General features: G+C 44.5%; 1 protein-coding gene across 2 annotated transcripts in view; it reads left to right on the top strand.

The window, feature by feature from the left end:
- Positions 1-21,453, top strand: part of Ston2 (stonin 2) — a 142,077-nt gene that overhangs the window by 58,872 nt on the left and 61,752 nt on the right. For both annotated transcript variants that reach the window (NM_001135874.2, NM_001443985.1), the window contains 1 exon segment: positions 7,484-7,681. In NM_001135874.2, the coding sequence (NP_001129346.1) occupies positions 7,484-7,681 (198 nt within the window).

Genomic DNA, 21,453 nt, shown 5'->3' with positions numbered 1-21,453 from the left:
AGGTCACCTCAGTTTGAATCCCACATGAACCTGCATTCCATAGGTCACTTCTGCAATGCCAGTGCTCTAAGGTGGGATACACGGTGGAGACAGGAGAATACCTGGAAGGTCATAGGTGAGGTAGCATGGCTAAAGACCCTCTCTCTGGGTTAGCAGTGGAGTAATTAAATGCTATGGTCACTTTAGCCAACAGCTTGATCCTTTCATATAAAACTAGACATGCAGTCACCAATGCGGTCCAACAACAACAACAACAACAACTGAAAATCTACTTTGTGGAGTGGAAGTTTCTTTTCATACAAACTCATTATAAATGTTCATTAGAGCTTTGTTATAATACTCAGAACTGAAATGGCTTAGCTGTCCTTTGATGGATGGATTTATTTGATATATTTGGGTGGTTAAACTGTGATATTTCCCATGTCACAGCATATCACTAATCAATAACAAGGAATGGATTATTAACATCTACAATAACTCAGTTGTATCTCAGAAGCATTATGTGGGCTAATAAAAACCAATTCTGTTTTTCCCCCATTTACTCAATCTTTTTTATTAGTTATTTTATTTAATTATATTTCACATGTTATTCCCCCTTCCCAGTTTCCCCTCCACCAGCCCCTTCTCACCTCCTCCTTTCCTTCTGACTCTATGAAGGTGCTTCCCCACCCGCCCACCCACTCCTGCTTCAGCAGTCTAGTGTTCCCCTATCCTGGGTCATTGAGCCTCCACAGGACCAAGGAGCTCCCTTCCCAGTGATGCCAGACAATGCCATCCTCTGTAACATATGCGGCTGGAGCCATGGGTCCCTCGATGGGTACTCTTTGGTTGGTGGTTTAGTCCCGGGGAGCTCTGGGGGTTCTGGTTGTTATTGTTGTTCTTCCTATGGGGTTGCAGACATCTTCAGCTCCTACAGTTTTTGTTCTAACTTCCCCATTGGGGTCCCTGCACTCAGTCCAATGTCTGGCTGTGTGCATCCATATCTGTCTTGGTCCAGCTGTGTCCTCTCTGGGGACAGCTGTACTGGGCTCAGTAAGCAAGCACTTCTTGGCATCAGCAATAGTGTCTGGGTTTGGTGTCAGCAAGTGGGATGAATCCCTAGATGGGGCAGTCTCTGGATGGCCTTTCCTTCAGTGTCTGCTCCACTCTTTGTCCCTGCATTTCCTTTTGACAGGAGAGATTCTAGATTAATATTTTTGAGGAGTGGGTGGCCCCGTCCCTCAACTGGAGGCCATGCCTATACCCTGGATATGGTTTCTACAGGTTCTAGCTCCCCTTTGTTGGGTATTGCAGCTAAAGTCCTCCCTGTTGGGATCTGGGAACCTTTTTGGTCCCTGGTATCTGGGACTTCCTAGTAGCTACCCCCGGTCCACCCTCTCCCACTGCGACACGCCTACTTTCAAATTCCTGACCCTCTGTTCTTCTGCCCCATGTCCTCCCATATTTGAACTAGCTCCCTTTTGTCCCTTCCCCTCCTCTCTCCCTCCTAGATCCCTCTCTCTCTACTTCCCAGAGATTATTCTCTTCGCCCTGCTTAATAGTACTGTAGCATCCACACTTCAGTGTGCTTTTCTTTCTCCTTGGGTTTCATATGGTCTGTGAGTTAAGAGTTACACACTTTATGATTCCATCTACATACCATTCTTAACAGAGCAAAACTGGAAATAAAAACTGGTTGCCAGGAGATAAAGAACAGAATATGGAGGGGTCATCAGAATATGGAGGTGGTGTCATTAAAGGATACCATAGCAGATCTTTCTAGAAATGAAATTGATATATTTCCCATGGGTGTAGAGATACCACTTTTCACATTGCTAACTCTGTAGAACTAGATATGCACATATGTAAGACTAGGCCAATGTGAATTAGTTTATTAGGTTCTATCAACATGTACTTTTTTATTGTGATATTCTACCAGAAAAGGTAATCCAAGAGAGAGTATAGCTGGGGCTGGAGAGATGGCTCAGCGGTTAAGAGCACTGACTGCTCTTCCAGAGGTCCTGAGTTCAATTCCCAGCAACCACATGGTGGCTCACAACCATCTGTAATGAGAGCTGAGGCCCTCTTCTGGTGTGTCTGAAGACAGCTACAGAACTCATATGCATAAAATAAATAAATCTTTTAAAAAAATGAGTGTGACTCTGTAAGGGCTGGAAAGATTGCTCAGTGGTTAGGAGGACCTACTACTCTATCAGAGGACTGGAGCTGAGGTCCCAGCACCAACATCCGGAGGTTCATAAGCATCCACAACTCCAGCTCTAAAGGAGCTGCCGCCATCTTCTGGCCTCTGTTGGAACCTCCACGTACACATGAACATAAACACACAGGTAAATTAACTTACCCCTTTCTTTAAAAAGTGACAGTAAGCAGGACTGAAGAGATGGCTCGGTGGTTAAAAGCACTGGCTGGTTAGTCTCTGTGAGGACCCAGGTTCGATTCCCATCACCTACATGGAAGTCTATAACTGTCTGTAACTCCAGGTCCCAGGGGATCCAGTGCCCTTTCTGGACTGTGGGCACCAGACACACACAAGGTACACAAGCATACATGTAGACGAAACACTCCAATACGTAAAAATAAATACATTTTAAAAGAGAAGAGAGAGATGGAGAGAATATGTGAGGGAAGGAGGGAGGGAGGGAGGAAGAAGGGAGAGACTATAGGGGAAAAAATTCTAACCAAAGACTTCTTAGGAGAACAATTCATGAAAAGAGGTTGAGAAACACCGCATTCAGCCAAGTTTGCTGAGGAGGGGTAGTCCAGTGTGTTGTAATGCTTCCTTCCTAAGAGCCTCTGACATAATGTCGGGAGTCTTAAATCCATGGTCACAATTAAAATTAGCCTGTAATTCTTATTGAATTGGGTTTATATTGGGTCTGTATTGTGACGTTTTAGTGTAAGGCACCAAGCTGCTGAGAAGGCCTTCCTTCTACACTCTGGAATAATTACCGAAGACAGACATTTCTTTTTTTTTTTTTTCCAATCGAGGTTTGACCTTTTCAGCAAATATACTTAGCCAGAAACATTGCTTATGGAAATACTCTAAGTACTGGTTCATTTCATTTCACAGTTATTAGACAAATCGAGCCTTTAATTTTCTTTTTCATGAATCGTGTTTAAAAGCTACAAGTCTCAGGACTTCTCCAATCTTATCTGTTTCCACATGTATTATGTGTGGATAGTCATTATTTCCCCTTACTGACTTCTCAAGGTGGTATTACGGGTCTTGTACCATCTTGTTCTCTATGATGGCTGGTTGTTTTTGATTGCTTGTTGGATTGGTTTCTGTTTTGTGCCTTTGTTTTAAGGAGGTCCTAGATGGTACCTCAGATTGGCTTTAAATTTACTGTATAGCTAAAGACGAACGTGTACTTCCAATCACCTCGGTCAGGATGCTGGGATTCTAGGTATGAGCCGCCATGCTCGTTCTACATGGCGCTGGGGAGCGAATGTAGAGCTTCACGCATATATTGTAAGCAAATCTTCTACCAACCGCGCTAATCCCTAGCCCACACCACCCCAGTTTTTATTCTCAATGTTATTTGTGCTCTTTTCTTGATAATTTTTTTTATCACAATTAGTCTTCTCAAAGAGTGTTACTTATATATTTTTTTTTAAATCTTTGGTAGCTAGTGTGTGTGTGTGTGTGTGTGTGTGTGTGTGTGTGTGTGTGTGTATCTTTCTGCCATGCCATAGGTTGCTTGGTTGATTGATTTTGTTTTATTATGACAGCTCTTTTTTTTAAATAGCTTTGAGTTTTTGTTTCCTTTTTTTTGTTTGTTTGTTTGTTCGTTTTTTGTTTTTTTTTTTATCTTGAGAAATTCTACCTTTTCTGCTAGTAATGCTTATTTCTTTTTAGTTATTTTGAAAAAGAGTCTTCCTTTGTAGCTAAGGCTTGGCATGAGCCCTCCTGCCTCTCCCTCCTGGGTACCAGGACTGTAGGTATGCTCTGTTGTGCCCAGTTTTCTAATGTTTGGACTGTTCATTTGATCAACATTTAGAAGTATATTTCTATTTCTATTTCTAGAGTTTCAACGGGTCTTTTATCACCTTTAGAAAACCAGGCACTGGTTACCTAAGCAACTAGTTTATTTGAATACTAAATCACACTATGATCAGTATTCTGGTCTGTATAACAGATTTTTGACATTTCTAAAAGTTGCTTCAAGTTACAACTTGTGGCTGCTGGTCTTGCAGGTTCTTGGTGTAGTTATAAAGCATACGCATTCTCTATTTTTTCCTTTGCACAGTGAGGGCATTTCTCCATGCCCTAGTTACCTTAAACCATCCACTTTACACAGCTAGAGTCACCTGAGGAGGCAGTCTCGAATGAGGAATTGCCCAGAGAAATTGACCTGTGGGCATGTCTGTGGAGGTTTCTCTTAATTGTTAATTGATATCGGAGGGTCCATCCCATTGTAGGCAGTGTTATTTACTGGTCAAGTGAGCCTGGGCTGTATAAAGAGCTAGCTTAGGGTAAACCTGAGAGCCAAGCAGCCAGCAGCATCCCTCATGGTTTCTGCTTCAAGTTCCCACTTAACTTCTTTCCCTGACTTCCCTAGGTGATAGCTTAGAAACTGAAATAAACCCTTTCCTCCCCTAATTGCTTTTGGTCAGAGTGTTTCATCACGGCAATGGAAGGGAAATCAGAACACCCTCGATGAAATCCTATCCTGTGCGTATTCTGTATTCTGTATCAGCAGACTGACATGTTCTCTGCATATTGAGGAGATGGTGAAGCCCTTTTGAAAGTGATCTTCAGTCTTACACAATTCTGGACTCCCCTCTTAGTTACTCTGCTTGACATTCCTGGGGAGTTCTAATCGGGAAAGAAAAATTCACAGATTCTGGGAAATCCCCTGTCATCTGTTTCCTTCCTCCTAATATCACCTTCCTCCTATTCCCTCTGGTCCTTAAGAACCCAGTTCTATGGGTGAGAACATGTTCCTGCCCACTATGGAGGTGACTTCTCTTCAATATCTTTCACCTTATCTCTTTGCCCCTTCATGCTCTGCATTCACTTAGAAATCCATTTGGCCATTTTTTTTATTACTACATTTTTTTCTCATATTTCCAACTTCTTATTTCCTTAAGTACTGCACCTAGCTGTGTTCCCTGCTTCCCACACCTACCGTCTGACTTCCTCGCAGGTCTCACTCTATTTCTCACCCCTTCCAACATCTCGTTTGCTCTTAGTCACGATACTGCGGTTTGCTACATACTTTTTGTTTCTTAGTGTTATGTTTCTACCATCCTCTCCGGACACTCTGCCTGAGATTTGGGCAGTTTCTTCCAGAAAGGGTTAGTATATACCTGCCTTTTCCCAGGTAGCCTCACATACCTGGGAATATTTCAACTGAAATCTAGGCTAGAGGTTTTTCAGATCCACACACGATTTTTCCCTGACCGTTGGACCAAATCTACAGCAGATATCAGTCTTTCTGTCCCCAACTGAAAGTGAAGGTATTCCTGGGGAATTCCTGTATACGCATGTACCCGATACCTGCTAGGTTCTCTATCTTCTTCACACGAGCCATATAGACTCGGACTCAGCAGAGGGTCTCGGGGTTCAGCAGTCCCCAGGGTATGAAATTCAGCTAAGCTTTGTTTACATTTCTCGTTTCCAGATTTCACTTTACCTCAGGAATTCTTTACTTTCCTCATAGCTCTATGTTGAGCATTAGATAGTGTCCATACACTTTACCTAAGAGCTAATTTCCATAGTAGTGACAATACCTGATCCTAACCTAGGGAATGGCAGCCCTCGAACAAGCTTTACAGGCTCGTCTTCTTTACTTTCTATGTCTGTTACTTGTTCACGTGTCCCTTTTTTCTCTGTGTAGAGGCCATGGTTTTTTTGACAGTCTCTGTTTGCTGCAGATTGTTGGGCAGTGGTTTGTGGTGGTTCTTCTGACATGACCCACAAGTAATGAGCGCCTACCTTATGCCAGGAAGCATTCTAGGAGGTGAGCAAAACAGACAAAGGTCAGCGATGCAGCCAGTCACATACAGTTCAACATACATAAATAAATAGAGTAAAGGGCCTTCTCATTTGTGGAAAGGATAGCTCGTGAGTGATCTGCAAAGGGAGAATAGTTTGAAAGAAAAGAGCTATGAGCCCTCAGTGCAAAGACCTAGATGCTTCAGACTTGCCTGTGAGAATAGAGAACACAGATTCTCTACTGTTTTATTTTTATACCGTCACAAGTATTGCCATCCACTCCTTCTGAGATCTCAACTTTCCCATTCTGTCTCCTAGCCTAATTCTACCTTTGGCACTTCAGCCAGGATAACTGACTGTATAATCTTGCTGGGTTTTTTATTGTTTTAGGAAACTGATCTTTTTATTAATAGCAGTATCATTGTGGGACTTGCAGGTTTCTTAACCTCTGTGCTGGTTAGCCCCTCTGGAGGAAACCACTCCCTCCCAGTACCAGCGGATCACACGCTAAAGCATTTGTCAATGACCTGAAAGGAAAAACAAAAAACAAAAGCACTCTGCTTTTTTGAGAAGCCAATTAGTGTTCTGAGTCAAGGAGATGATGCCACGGCCTGTGCATTTATTTCCCCATAGAAGGTATTTTATTTGTGTTCTCTGTGAACTAGCTACCCCACTAAGTTTCGTTGTGTGTGTAGCAGTGTGCAGAATGTCTGGTTATTGTCAGGCTTGGACCAAGTGGAGACATCTTGCACAGAGTAGCCAGGCTGGCTGGTGAGCCCCGGCTACGCCCTATCTCTGCCTCCACTGTGCCACTATGACAAGCACACACAACCCCCCACCCCTTTTTACTATGCAGGTGCTTAGGAGCAAACCCAGGTTCCCACGTGTCAACAGCAAGAACTTTACCCACTGTCTGAGTCACTGTTCTACTGCCACAAAGAGACATTAGGACCAAGGCAACTCTCATAAAAGACAGCATTTAACTGGGGGCTTGCTTACGGGTTCAGAGTTTGCCTATGATCATTGTGGTGGGAAGTAGCTGAGAGCTCACATCTCACGTACAAGTGCAGACAGACAGACAGACAGACAGAGAGAGAGAGAGAGAGAGAGAGAGAGAGAGAGAGAGATTGATTTGATTCTGGGGGCCCCGACCTGACCTTTTTCAACCTCAAAGCTCACTCTTCTCAAGGACATACATCCTCCAACAAGGTCACACTCATTCCAACAAGGCCACACCTCCTAATTCTTCCCCAATAGTTCCTTCTACTAACTAGGGACCAAGCATTGAAGCATATGGCCTATGGGGACCATCCTCAGTCAAACCACCATACCAACTGATCCATCTCTCCAGCCCCTTGGTATGTTTTTGATAGTAACTCCCCCTGAGACATTAGCCAATCCATATTTCTGTCCTCATCCCAGGCCTTTCCTTGCCTTTTATGGCGGCTACCATTACCCAGGACCTGAGTGATAGCTAACTGTAGGCAAAGGACAACAATTTACATTATATCCTCATGGATTTTTTTTTTCACCTGTTCTCAGCCCTCACATTGACCGTGCCCTACTGGACATGCCCTTCCTTGGACTCTTTGAGAAGATGCCCTTTGGCGTCCGAGAGCAGTTGGACCACCCATTCTGAGGACACCAGCAGCCCTAGTGTTGCTCCATCATATACAGACCTGCAGCTCATCAACGCTGAGGAACAGGCAAGCGGCAGGGCTTCTGGGACCGACTCCACCGGTAAGCCAGAGTTTCAAGTCAGAGCACTGTGCACATCTCTTTTAGCGCACTCAGCCCCACAACCGCCCACCACCCCCTCGCCAGCTTTGTTTGCAAGATAAGTTCATACGTGGTTGTCCAGTTCAAAAACTAGCATCTCCAGTGGTTTGCAATTGCTTTGGGGTAGGAAGTGACGTATAAACAGACTGCATGGTTGCCTGACCGATGCTCACATTGGGCAGACATTTGATGGTGCATTATAAAATGTTGCTTTCTGACTGTTCAGTACAAGTATCGTTTAGCTGTTAGTGTATTTTCTCCTCCAGTCACCGCTAGTCCAAGTGTAATGTATTCACAAGGCTGAATCTTTCATCCAGCCACCCACACATCGATCCTCCTCAGTAAGAGGAAGGTGGATTTCAAGAGAGAGTAATTGTTTTGTGAAGCAGAATGAGAATCCAGGCTCAGCCACAGCTTCTAGACTGGTGCAGATTTTGCAGCCCAGTGCCTGTAGCATCGCGTGTTCACTGTGCCCTACCCTGTATTGTCTCGTGGTTTCATTTGTTAAACGTTGCAATCGTCACACGATGGGATTCTGGCCTTCACTGCGGGTGGAAGATGGGTCTATCAACAAGCACTGCATCCAGGGCTATATGGAATGGTATTGGGAAGACGCATGTACTTGGTGTTTGTACTGTTTGACCAAAGGATTGTTTTCTTCCGAAAATGACAACCCCTCCCCCGTGTCAACGGTATTTTGTTTTCCTTTTCAAAAATATTGTGAAGCTTGAAGCTGTATCTTTTTTTTTTTGATGTTTAGATAACATTTCCTGTCATGCAGGATGCTGTTAGATTCTGCAAGCATTAAGAGTGACCCTGCAAGGAGAATCAAGGGTTTAGACAGGATTAGCTTTGGAATTTGATTGAATTGCCCTCCAGGATTGTTCGCCAAGGAATCTCTTTGCCAGCCACAGTTCTTAAGAGTGTTTTGTTTGCATCAACATTCCCTCAGTTTGCTTTAGGCTCTGGCTTATGTGTCTGTTAAATGCCCACAACTCCATTTTCGCTGTGGGACAGTCTCATGAACGGGAGGCAGCAGCTGGGACTCTTAGGGAGAGAGGCTCGGCTTCCTCGGCACCTCTCAGAGCCTTCTACTTCCTTCCCAAGCCTTCACAGAGAGGAGACACACACTCCCTGTACTGTTAATGGATCCCACAGTCAAATCCCAGGTCTGCCCTACCAGCCACATGCCCTTCAGCAATCCTTATACGCGATACACGTATATGTATATATATGCACATAGACATGTGTGTGTGTGCATGTGCTCTTATCTCTCTCGTGACTGTGGCCAAATACCTGACATAAACAACTTCAGGATGGAGAACTCTATTAAGCCTTGTAGTTTGAGAGGACGTAGCCCGTCCCAGGAGGCCAGGCACGGGAGCAGGTGTCCTCATGGTGTCCAGAGCGTGTGGTTGTGGCAGGACTCCTCACTGCCTCACATCGTGATGCAACAGGGAGCAGGCAGGAAGCAGGGCCTGGTGACCGTCAAGACCTCCCACTAGTGACTCAGTTCCTCCAGTGACCATCCTCAATCCCCAAGCATCACCTGCTGGGGAGCAAGGGAATAAGCACAAGGGGCTAAAGGGACCGGTTTTTAATATTCAAATGATGGGGTGGGAGGAGAAAAGGAGAGAGTGTGTGTGTGGAGATCAAGTGGAGGCCATGTGCATGTTCCCCAAGTGTTCTCCTCCTGAGCTATGCCAGGCGCATCTCCAGCCTGAGACTCTATTATCTTTATGGTTCAATTTTATCATCTGACAAATAGAAATAATACCTCACCTCGTGAGGCAATTGGTGTAGAACAATTTACATCGTGCCTGACTCGGAAGACGTGATACCAGGGATAAATTTCTTTCCCTGCCAAAGAGGTCTCATGGCCCTGGAGAAGTACGAATTGGGCCCTTTACTGAAGAAAACATACAGGGTTCTTGGTTCTTGGTCTGAATTCCAACATTAACTTATCAATTACTATTATTTTTGCTCAAACCCAGAGCCTTGCACACACCAGGCAACTGCTCTACCACTGACCCACATCTGTCTCCGACTTTTATAATTTCTTTCTTTTTTTTTTTGTTCTTTTTTTCGGAGCTGGGGACCGAACCCAGGGCTTTGCGCTTCCTAGGTAAGCGCTCTACCACTGAGCTAAATCCCCAGCCCCGACTTTTATAATTTCTAACATCTTCCTTTTCTCAGTAACATCGTTAGAGTTCACAGTCTCGAAAAATCCCCTCCTCAGTTGCTTTGTCAGGGTCCTAGGAGGAAGCAGATGGTACACAGGGAAGGGCTCGTTTGGAGAGGATTCCATGAAAGCACTGCTCAGGCAACAGCTAACTCTAGGCAAGCTCCTGCAGCCTCCCTGGGTGAGCAGGGTGAGGACGGCAGCCAGCACCGGTGCTCCATCTGTTGTCCCTTTGGGTAAACATGGATCGTGGCACTTAGGCACAGCCTGCCTGGTAGAAGACCGCAGGGACCCGAGTCACAGTCCCCGCCCTGTCGGCTGTGTAGGAGTTCTGCAGGGATTTGGCAGTCTCACAAGGCAGTGTGATTTGTAATATGATTGTGGAGGGAAGAATTCTGTGATCAGCCTACACTTTCTCCTCAGTTCCCCACCAGCCGCAGGGATAACTAGAGGAGGAACACAAACAAATCCCCTGGAGTTGGCTGTATGGGGGGTGGGGTGCTGGAGAGTAGAGGCAACATTCTCTCTAGAGATCCCATCCCAGCACAAATGACAGAAGAACTGGGAATAAGTGCAGCCTCAAAGACACCCTGTCCTCTGTCATCCCTGTCCCCAAGGTCTCCTTTGCCTAGAGAAGAAAGGCACACCTGTCATCTTCACCAGAGAATGCCACTGCCTTTACACCCGCTTGTAAACAGCCAGAGGATGGAAGGCACGGGAGCAAGCCCCTTCCCTTGATCTGTATTGTAAGCAAGGAAGAATAAATATTTGTAGGAGTTACAAGCCGCTTTAAGTGGTAGGATTAGACTCTGGTGTCTGCTTACAGGAAAAGTGCAGATTGTCGTGTGAGATCAGAATGCACAACTCTGGACAAACTGAGGGGTGACGGACTCAAACAGCAGTTAATGGAGGCAAGAGTTATCACCACCCTGATCCCCGTATGTCATTCACATTTTGAGTCCAGTGTTTCCCAACCTGTGTTCCATGTAGCAGCTTCAGGTAAGGCAGGATGCTGGGAACACTTGGTTATGTCGTGTCCTGCCAGCACTGCTGCAGATCCATGATGTGCTGTGTATTAAAGACTTTGAAAGGTTCTGAAACATATGTTTGTAATACGTATGTATACATATGTGAACTTACGTGTGTGCTTATACACACACATATTCAGTTTTCCATCGAGTTATCCTCCATACCTGATCAGATGTCAAAGTACGGCAACCTGAAACACATGAATTAAAGTTTTACTCAGAATTATGTATCAGTGTTAAAGTGTTGGAAGAAAAGACAGATCGGGGAAAGAGATGTCTGATGAACTTGAGAGAACGGGGAAAGAGATATCTGATGAACTTGCTGGCAGGTTAACTTCATGAAGCTGGCTTTGCTCTGTCTCTCGTAGTGCTAAACCTCTTGGACTTTTTCTTTGTAAAGGGTTGTTGTTTTGAGTTCTAGACTCAAAGGGTGTAAAAGTGCATTTGCTCTGCCTCCTTTGTATGTAAACTGCCACGGACTTTAAAACAAATGTAGACCAGATGATGGTGGTTCATCTGCGTTTAGCTGAGTGCAGAGTTCTGCCAGAGGGGGAGGCCCTCTTCCCCACATGCTGTCCTTTTGTTTTTCTTTCTCAGAAACAAGTGTTTAGGCCAGATAAGGAGTTGTGGACTGATGTTGGTGAAGTTTTTTTGTTTGCTGTTTCTTCTTCTTGGCACGTGTATGTGTGTGTGTGTGTGTGGTGTGTGTGTGTGTGTGTGTGTGTGTGTGTGTGTGTGTGTGTGTGTGTGGTATGTGGTGTGTGTGTGTGCGCGCGCGCGCGCACGCGTGCACATGCGCACGATCAAAGCACAGCTTCGGAAGCTGCCCCTTTCCTTACACCATGTACAGATTGAGCTCTCAGGTTTGGCAGCCAGCACTTTACCTGCCAAGCCGTTTCTCCTACCTGATGATTATAATCTTCTGAACGATAGTTCCCTTTCTCCTAACAGAGGGATAGCGGAGTAGTTTTTTAATCAAATTACATGTTTTCTTATTCATGAGAAAAACACAGATTTAGCCTGACTTCTGTTTCTGCAGTCTAGATGTATTCATTAGTTGTACACTTTGTGTTTTAATGGATGTTAAGAAAATACCCTTCCCTCCCATATGTACCTCCCAAAGGCTGCTTTGTTTGAAACTCTAGAGTTTCTCAGAGCACAGATACTTACACACGGTTCTTACAGTCATGGCAAACAAAGAAGACTATTAGATGTTATTTTCCTACAAAGAAAGAATTTTTCCTTGTCATTAAGGAGATTTTTACATACATATGACCTCAGATTATTTCTATTTATAGAGCATCTGTTATGTGCTGGGGAGGAATGTGCTGCACACTTTATACACGTCTTAACCAGTCTTCACAGTCTTAAAAGGCCATGTTACACATACACAGATACCCACAGCCAAGCATTGGACAGAGGTCAGGGGACCCCTTTGGAGTTAGGGGAAGGATTAAAGGCCCTGAAGGGGATGGCAACTAACCTGGACCCCTGGGAGCTTTCAGAGACTGAGCCACCAACCAAAGAGTGTACACTGGCTAGACCGTAGACCTATGTAGCAGAGGGCTGCTTTGTCCTGCCTTAGCGGGAGATGATGTGCCTAATCTTGCAGAGACTTGATGGGCCAGAGTGGGGGGCATACCCAAGGCAAAGGGAATGGGGGAGGGACTCTGTGAGGGAGAGAAAAGACAGCATGTGGGATATTAATTAATTAATTAGAGATTCCATATTACTGTCCCATGTCATAAATACGGAAATAATACCTAAAAGGGTTTGGTCACATGGTCCCACAACTAAAAAGGGAAGCACTGGGATTTACCCCACCTCTCTCCTCTGCTCACCAGCCCTGCCTGGAATGCTGTAAAGGCCTGGTGTTAGGGATGAGCTGTGGGAAGGAGCAATCGATTACAGAGCCTTCCATAAGGAAGAGTTTGACATAGCCAAGCGATGGTGGTGCCCTCCTTTAATTTCAGCACTCAAGCAGCACGTGTTTGAGTTTGAGGCCAGACTGATCTGTAGGGTGAAAGTTCTAGGACAACCAGAGCTACACAAAGAACCTATCTTAAAAAACAAACAAACAACAACAAAGTTGAAACAACATCTAAGAGAAGCGTCCACTAAAGGTTTGAACCCGGGGAATGAATGGCGTGAGCAGGTACAGAGAATAGTGCAGATGAGGGGGAGAGAGAAGATTCCAGCAGCCACGAGGACAGGATCCCGACATGATACACAGTGTCCTGGGCCAGAGGCTGGACTGTATCAGAGAAAACTAAAGAGTCCAAAGAACTTCAGAGGGGCAGGATTTCAGACTGGTTCCCCCATTATGTTTCAGAAACATCGTTTCTGTGTCTGTTCTTGTTCTTAACCCTGAATAATCAATCAATCTCCCCTCCAAATACACACATGCCAAACTCCTACTGATTAAGACAAAATAATTTGTGAAAAGCATGGTCTGTAGACTGTGGCTTCTTTTACTCTTTAGTGTGTGCACACATGTGTGTGTGCATGTGTTCATGTTACATGAAACGGGCTTGCTTGGTACAGCACATGTGTCAGAGGTCAGAGACAACCATCTAGCTGGCCCCAGAGTGGGACTCCATAAGCCACTCGAAGCAAGTTCTCTGTGTTCTGTTCCATGTCATGCGTGCAGAGCTGTCCCCGCCTTGGGCCAGGGAGGGCTCTTTGCTTGGACATCATCTTCCTGTAATATTCCAGGAACTAAGAAGCTGTCCACAGATGTTTTCACAGAGGTGCTCCCTTTCTACTTGGCTGCCAGCATTAGACTGCTGCCTCCAGCCCGAGGAACTAAAGGAATGCTAACTTCAAAATGCCTTGTTCCCACGTACGGGAGTCAATAAAGAAAAGTGAGAGGCATAGAAGGTAGTTCTCCTGGGGTGGGGGAGGTGGCTCAGTGATTACGAGCTCTCGAGCACCTGAGTTCCCTTGTCAGCACCCATATCAGGAGGCCTGCAGCCATTTATAACTCCAGCACCGGGGACCTGATGCCTTTTCCTAGTCTCCTACACACACGATATACACTCACAAAGACATATACGCATGAATAGAAAATCTTTAGAAATTAGTTCTTCTGGTTATAATTCTGAATTATTTGCTGTTTCTTTAAATGTAGGTATACTTTTCTAATAAGAGACCAAATATACCTGAGATGGATAGCATCTGACATGTTAAGTAGTTTCTCCGATAATCACAGCTTTCTGAGTTACCATGGTTATGATGTCTCTTCACAACAATGAAACCCTGACAGTCCCCAATGTGTGCTACTGTGTGAGGTTTAGGAGGTGCAGTCTTGCTGGATGAAGTGTGCCACGGGGGACACCTTTCAAAGTTTGAAGCATTGCAGGGCTGGAGAGATGGGTCAGCAGTTTAGAGCATGTGACTGCTCTTCCAGAGGTCCTGAGTTCAATTCCCAATAACTACATGGTGGCTCACAACCTTCAGTAATGGGATCTGATTCTCTCTTTTGGTGCACAAGAAGACAGAATACGCGTATATACATAAAATACATGAATAAGTAAATCCTTGTTTAAAGCATGGCCTCGTTCTCGGCTTACTCTCTCTGCTTAGTGCCTGCTGTTGAGCTGTCAGCTTCCAGCTTCTACTGTGCCTCTGCCCTACCACGGTGAACTCATACCATCGGCCATAATAAAATTTTCCTTCTGTAGATTTCCTTGTTCATTACGTTTTACCACAGCTACAGCAAAATAACTAATGTAATGGACTCTAAATATAGTCACATTGAACTAGGGGGTCACAAAATAACTTCATTTAAACCTAACCACCCCTTTAAAGAGCTTTCTCCAAATACAGTCACATTTTGGAGTGACTACAACATATAAACCTGTGGGGATACAGTTCAGCTCATAACACTATGTAAATACAACTTAGAAGCCCTCATCCATCCCTGTTGAAGAATAAGTTAAAATTCTAAACCCATCCCATATAGTATTTCTACAGCCTTCATAAGCAAGGTCACTTGATATAGAAACTGGATCCTGGGTCTGATACTTCGTACATAGCCAACTTCTCACAGATGCAGCAAGGAGAAAAGAGACGCCTGTGCCTAATAAGCTCCTTGTCTTAGTTCAGATTTTACTGCTGTGAAGAGACACGAGGTGATTCCTATAAAGGAAGACATTTCATTGGGGCTGGCTTATAGGTCAGAGGTTCAATCCATTTCATCACAGCAAGAAGCATGGCAGCACGCAGGCAGATGTGGTGCTGGAGAAGGAGCTGACAGTGCTACATCTTGATCCACAGGCAGCAGAAGGAGATTGCGTGCCACACAGGGCACGGCGTGAGCATTAGAGACCTGGACGCCCACCCTACACAGTGACACAGTTCCTCCAGCAAGGCCACACCCACTCCAGCAAGGCCACACCTGCTCCAGCAAGGCCACACCTACTCTAACAAGGCCACACCTACTCTAGCAAGACCACACCTCCTAATATTGTCATTCCCTATGGGCTTATGGGGGCGGGGGGCCAATTACGTTCAAACTATCACACCCCTCCATTAACTAACATTTCTACCTGCTTGCCTACAGAAAGGTTTGGTACTTTTCTGTGGGGACAATATATCATGCCCGACTCACTGGCTTACCTGCCAATTTGAAACTCAGTTTCACAGGAGAAAATGCAAAACGACAGGAAGAGAGGGTTGCTCCCCATCAAGTGAACGGGTTAAATAACTACGTCCACTATCTGGGTAAAGCCTAAGTGACAGGAAACATGTAGCTGTTGGGAGAGGAGAGATGAGGACTTACATGCAAGGACACTGAGACGTCCTTTCGGGGTATTCTACCGATCCATTCCAGGGTAACCATGCCCTTTGTTAGTGTATCCCAAGTAAAGAATGAGGCATGTGTTTGGGGGTGCAGTAGAACACGGCTTAACTGATTAACTTAGTTTTTTTCCTAAGATAAGGTATCATTAGGTAGCTCTCGATGTCCTGGAACTCACTACGCAGACCAGGCTGGCCTGGGACTCTGAGATCCACCTGTCTCTGCCTCCCAAGTGCTGAGATTAAGGGAATGAACCACCGAGGAAGGCAGCACTGTTTATATTAACAAAAAGAATCACAGCCCAGATACCTACCCTGTATCAAATGCAGACAGCAAAGTGTTAGCAGGCACAGCAGGTATCTCAGTTACGCTGTTCATGGAAAAGGACAGTAATTGTCCAGTATGGTTGAGCATGCTTGTAATTCTAGCGTCGGGGTGTTTGAGGCAGGAGTTTGAAGACAGCCTGGGCTGTATAGCAGATTCAGGCCAGGCGGAGATAAATAGCATGCCCCTGTCTCAAACAAACAAGCAAATAAACAAACAAAGCCAGCAGGTTCATGTATAAAATGTGTTACTGTTTTGCCAAGTTGGCCACTACATGGTCTTAGACTATGTTTATAAACATATAGAAGGGATCGATAGCATGTATCCAACACAGATGATAATGGTAACCTTGACTGAGGCACCTGCGAGTTACTGTCTTTTCTGTCGGTTAGATGGGTTGATGTAGTTGTTCCAACTTGGCCTCTTTGCTTTGGGGAAGCCAGTTTTGCAAATCTGTCCTGTGTTTAAAAAAAAAATGTGTCCATTCCTAACTTTTTTTCTGACATATGTATATGTCATAGCTTATTCATAGCAGGAAGTATATATGGTGCCATCGCCTGGACAAACATGGTTCCACACCAGCTCCACCGTTCCCTGCATATTGTTTAACCTCGGTGACCATTAGCTACCTCACTTATAGAGTGGAAGACATAATAACATAAGGTTGAGCTTGTAGATGTGTTCTGAGGGTTGCAACGAGGAACATAAAATTCCCAGGACATGAGAAGTCATTTCTCTGGTGATAGCAATATAATACACTTTAAATTTTTATTTCATTTTTATTGTATGTGTATGAGTGCTCTCCGTACATATATTTATGTGTACCATGTGTGCCCTGGTGACTTTAGAGACCAAAAGAGGGTATCAGATCCTCTGAAACTGGAGGTTTAGGTGGGAATACTGGGAATCGAACTTGTGTCCTCTACAGCCTGTACTCTGAACCACTGAGCTATTGCTCCAGCCACCGTACATACACTTATGAATTCTTCATATTCTAAAGCCAAGACGTGGTGAGTAGAACTTTAAAAAGAAATTAACAGGGGCTGGGGATTTAGCTCAGTGGTAGAGCGCTTACCTAGGAAGCGCAAGGCCCTGGGTTCGGTCCCCAGCTCCGAAAAAAAGAACCAAAAAAAAAAAAAGAAATTAACAGTAGTTAATTGATAGTAGTTGATAATATTTCTATTTTCCAAATGTATCCCTTATCTGTACATTTATTTCGAATGTATCTACAGTTCTCAGCTTGCGTTAGAAGGAAGAGTTGTCAGATCATAACTGTGGTGGTCATGTTAAAGGAAGGAGGCTGTTGAGAAACACTATTTTTCTGACATGGGTACAGCCTTCAATCAGTGTGAAACCACGAACTTGGCTTAGGGGCTCAGACCAGAGTTCACCAGTGTGGTTACGATCAGCACTGTGTATTGTGAGAAACTTTGTCATTTTTATAGTGCTTGGAAGCCAGGCAAGAGAGGCAGGCCGATCACTGAGTTTGGGGGAGGGGGCATGGAGCTCTCAAATGCAAGCTTTTATTCCTTCTTTGTGTAGCCTGTGAGAAAAGCAGAAAAATCTCTCTCCTTTAAACCAAGGAAGCAACTGAGGCATAGTAAATTTCAATGATTTGTGCTGTTCTATCAAATTAATATTGATATTAGGAATATTATATCAATCGATATATCAGTATGTATCCTTCACTACTGATGGACCTGTCATATGTCATAGATTATGCATTTATATTTAACAGTATTCCCACTGTCTTCTCATGTGTCCATGCCTACCTGGCTCATATATACAGGCCTCCAGAATCCTCCATGCAGACTGCCCCAGAATCTGTTTACCTGAGTATAACCCACACTGCTGTGTGTAACCTTTGGACTTTGGATGCTAGGAACTGTGAAGATGAGGGTGGGACCCTGATAGCAGCACATGGGGCTTTTCCCACGAGGACTCCATATAGTTCACAGTGCCAATACTGCAGGCTGGAGGCAGGGCTGAGCTCCAGAGCTCAGGGGGCTTCTCTGGCTGTTCCTGCATCCAGTGGAGGCTAATAGTGGGGGCAGATGCTCTGCCAGCCAGAACTCTTAGCCACTTCTTACTGCTAGAAAGTCTAGAGGGTAGGATGCAACTCTGTGCCCATAAAGAAACTACAGATTTTCATGGCATACCTGACTCAGACGTTATTGAAGTTGTGCTATACATCTCCCTTGATTGAAGTGATTTTTTAAGAACTTTGACTATTGTCTTTCCCCAGCTTAAAGTGCACTCTGATGTGTTTTGACACATGAGCACCCATGAAGTCATCTTCATAATCAGGATAATGAGCAACCCCCCCACACACACACAGTGGGACCAAGGCCCATTATCATCCTTTCTGCTCTCTTTGTCCCCAACCCCTTCCCCAGACCCCCACTACTCTACTTGCTGTCACTATGAATTCATGGTGTCTGAATCATGTATGAATGGACTTGAAAGATAGGCTCTCCACTGTGCCTGGTTCCTTCACGTAACGTAATTCTTTTGAGCACAATAAATGTTGTTCTAATCCTTTCTATCAGTGAGGAATGCTCTACCATTTGCTTATAGTGTTTCATTATATTGACAGATAAAAACAAACCCAAGGCTTTTAAATAATTTTTTTGAGATTTTTATACATTTGCTTTAATTTCCCCCTTCCTTTTCTCCCCACAAAGCCTTCCATGTATCTACCCCCACCCTGCTTGCTTTCAAATTCATAACCTATTTTTGTTGTTGTTACATACATACATGCACACATGCATGCATGTGTACATACATACTCCCAGATACATAAATTCAGCCTGCTCAGTCCATATCAGGTTGCGTGCATGTAGTACATTTTCAAGCTTATCATTTGATATTGGATAACTGACGGCCAAGTTCTTCCCTAGAGAAGACTGTTTTTCTCTCCCTGGTCTCAACTCCTTAGCTGCCTGCGGTTCTCTGTCTACCATTGAAGCTGGGTGAGCTCTCCTCCTAACCCATCAGCACATCTATTGCTGTCTTCCTTGTACACGAAGATAAGTTTGTGACACTTGCGGACCAAAGCCATTGCTCCTTGTCATTTTGCCTCTTAACCTATAAAGGCTAAAAATAAAATCCTCATCATTGCACAGGCTAAAATGAGCAGCCCTGACCGTCTGGAATATAACCACAGTTACAAGAAAAGGACTAAGCCAAGTGTGCTCATACACAACTTTAGTCCCAGCACTTGAGGCAGAGGATCTCTGTAAGTCTGAGTCCAGCCTGGTCTACATAGTAAGTTCCAGGTCAGTCAAGGCTATAGTGTGATCATGTCTATTATTACAAAACAAAACAAAACAAAAAAACAACAGACAACAAGAACAATAGCAAAATGACTAGATTGGACTGTGCTTTTTTTGACTTTGAACTTCAAACTAGGTAGACTGTTAGTCAAGCTTGCTCCTGCTGCTAGCCTGGGCTCAACGGTCTTGGAAATCCAAAAGAAACGAAACAGGCCATTCCAGGATCTTACCAGGATGTTCCAGAGATCTACACTGTCATCTGCTGGTGCATGTTGATACCAGGCTAACCCAGGACAGCACAGCTGTACATCCCACCTGAGCTCATAAATCCTCCATGACTTCCTGTACCTAACCTTTGGCCGCCTTAACCTGGAGGCTGTAATTTACTCTGGGGTTTAACTTTCCCTAGCCTCATTTTCTCATCTATAAATGGGCTCAGGGGTGGTAACGATTGTTTAAATTAAATAAAACAAATTACCTAATATTGCCAAGTAGACAGTCTATATTTAAAAGATTAAGGTTTGTTTACATGTTCAAACAATAAAGTATTTATTGCTTTTAAAACAAAAACAAAACAGAACATCACTGTGGGGCTCAAGTTGGCCTGGAACTATGAAATCAAACCTTATAACTCAGACTGACCTCAAACTTCTGGCAATCCTCCTGTCTCAGCTTTCCAAGTGTTGGGGTAATAGGCATGAACCACTATGCTCAGCTCAGATTTCCTTTCTTTCTTCATCCTCTCTTTCCCTTTCCAGGTTCCCTGCCTTACTTTCACTTTTTGGATTTAATGAAATGCCTATCAAAATTCCAAGTGAACTAGTAGGATAAACCATTTTCGAAAGAAGAAACAGAAATGGCCAATAACTACGTTGAAAAGTATCCAGCAGTCCTAGCTTTAAAACCAATGCAAATTAAAATTACATTGACGTACACCCTTACCCAAGTTAGAGTAGTCATCATCAGGAATTCTAACAAAGCAAGAAGGCTGGAGAGGAAATGAGAGACTAGGAGCCTTGACTGACAGCCGGCGGGAGTTCCGATTAACATAGCCATTACGGGCATCAGTTTGGAGGTTCCTCAAAATAATTAAAAGTCAAACTGCCACATGACCCAGCTATTCCCAGGCATGCACCCGGACAATCCCATACCTTATCTGTGCTCATCACTGCTATATTCAAGGTAGCAAGGAAATGGAGCCAACCCAGATGTCCACCAACAAATGAGTGGGTAAGGATGTGGTAATCCTTATGTGGTACGTACATACATACATACATACATACATGCATACATACATACATACATACATACGATGTAAAGAAAATTGAAATGTATTGACCCAAACTTAGGGAAAAAAAAACCCTCAGAGGCACGTTCTCCCCCTCATATGTGGATGCTAATCTGGAGTGTGTACATGTATGCCATGTAGCCAGGGCTACACAGAGAGACCCTGTTTCAGAAAAGAAAAAGAAAGGGAAAGGAAAGGAAGGGAAGGGGAGGGGAGGGGAGGGGAGGGGAGGGGAGGGGAGGGGAGGGGAGGGGAAAGAAAGAGAAGAGAAAAGAAAGGAAGGGAAGAGAAGAGAAAGGAAGAGAAGGGAAGGGAAGGGAACAAAGAAAAAAAAAAGCCAAACCAACCAACCTGAAGCGGGCTTGGAGGCTTCAGACCCGCCATTCTAACTACACAACTTCACTGAGTGTAGACTGGGCAAGTGTGTGCCTGAGTGGCCTCCCAGATCCAGCTGTGATGTTTTGTTTGAGTTAATTACAGCACAGTGACGTCATTAACATTTATTTTTACATATTTAAATCAGTGTGGTCTTTGTTTGGTTTTTGGTTGGTTTTGCTTTGGCGTTGGTTTTTAGAACAGACCCATCCCTCTTTGGTTTTACACTGACACCGCCTCTAACTGCTACTGAACTTGGGTTCCTATTCCCCTTCAGTGTGAGTCCAAATACCACCCCTGACAAGGACCCATGGGACGTCTGCTTAGGTTCATTAAGAGCTCCTGTAAATGACAGACGACACGATTTGATTCTCAGCATGGAACACTTCGTGTCTGCGAGCTGAGATGTGTGGGGATGTCCACCAGACAGACGCCTGAGTGGTCCACGTTTTAACTCCCT

The sequence above is a fragment of the Rattus norvegicus genome, chromosome 6, assembly GCF_021556685.1.
Source record: "Rattus norvegicus strain SHRSP/BbbUtx chromosome 6, alternate assembly SHRSP_T2T, whole genome shotgun sequence".
Lineage (NCBI taxonomy): Eukaryota > Metazoa > Chordata > Mammalia > Rodentia > Muridae > Rattus > Rattus norvegicus.
This window is presented reverse-complemented; position numbering and strand designations above follow the sequence as displayed.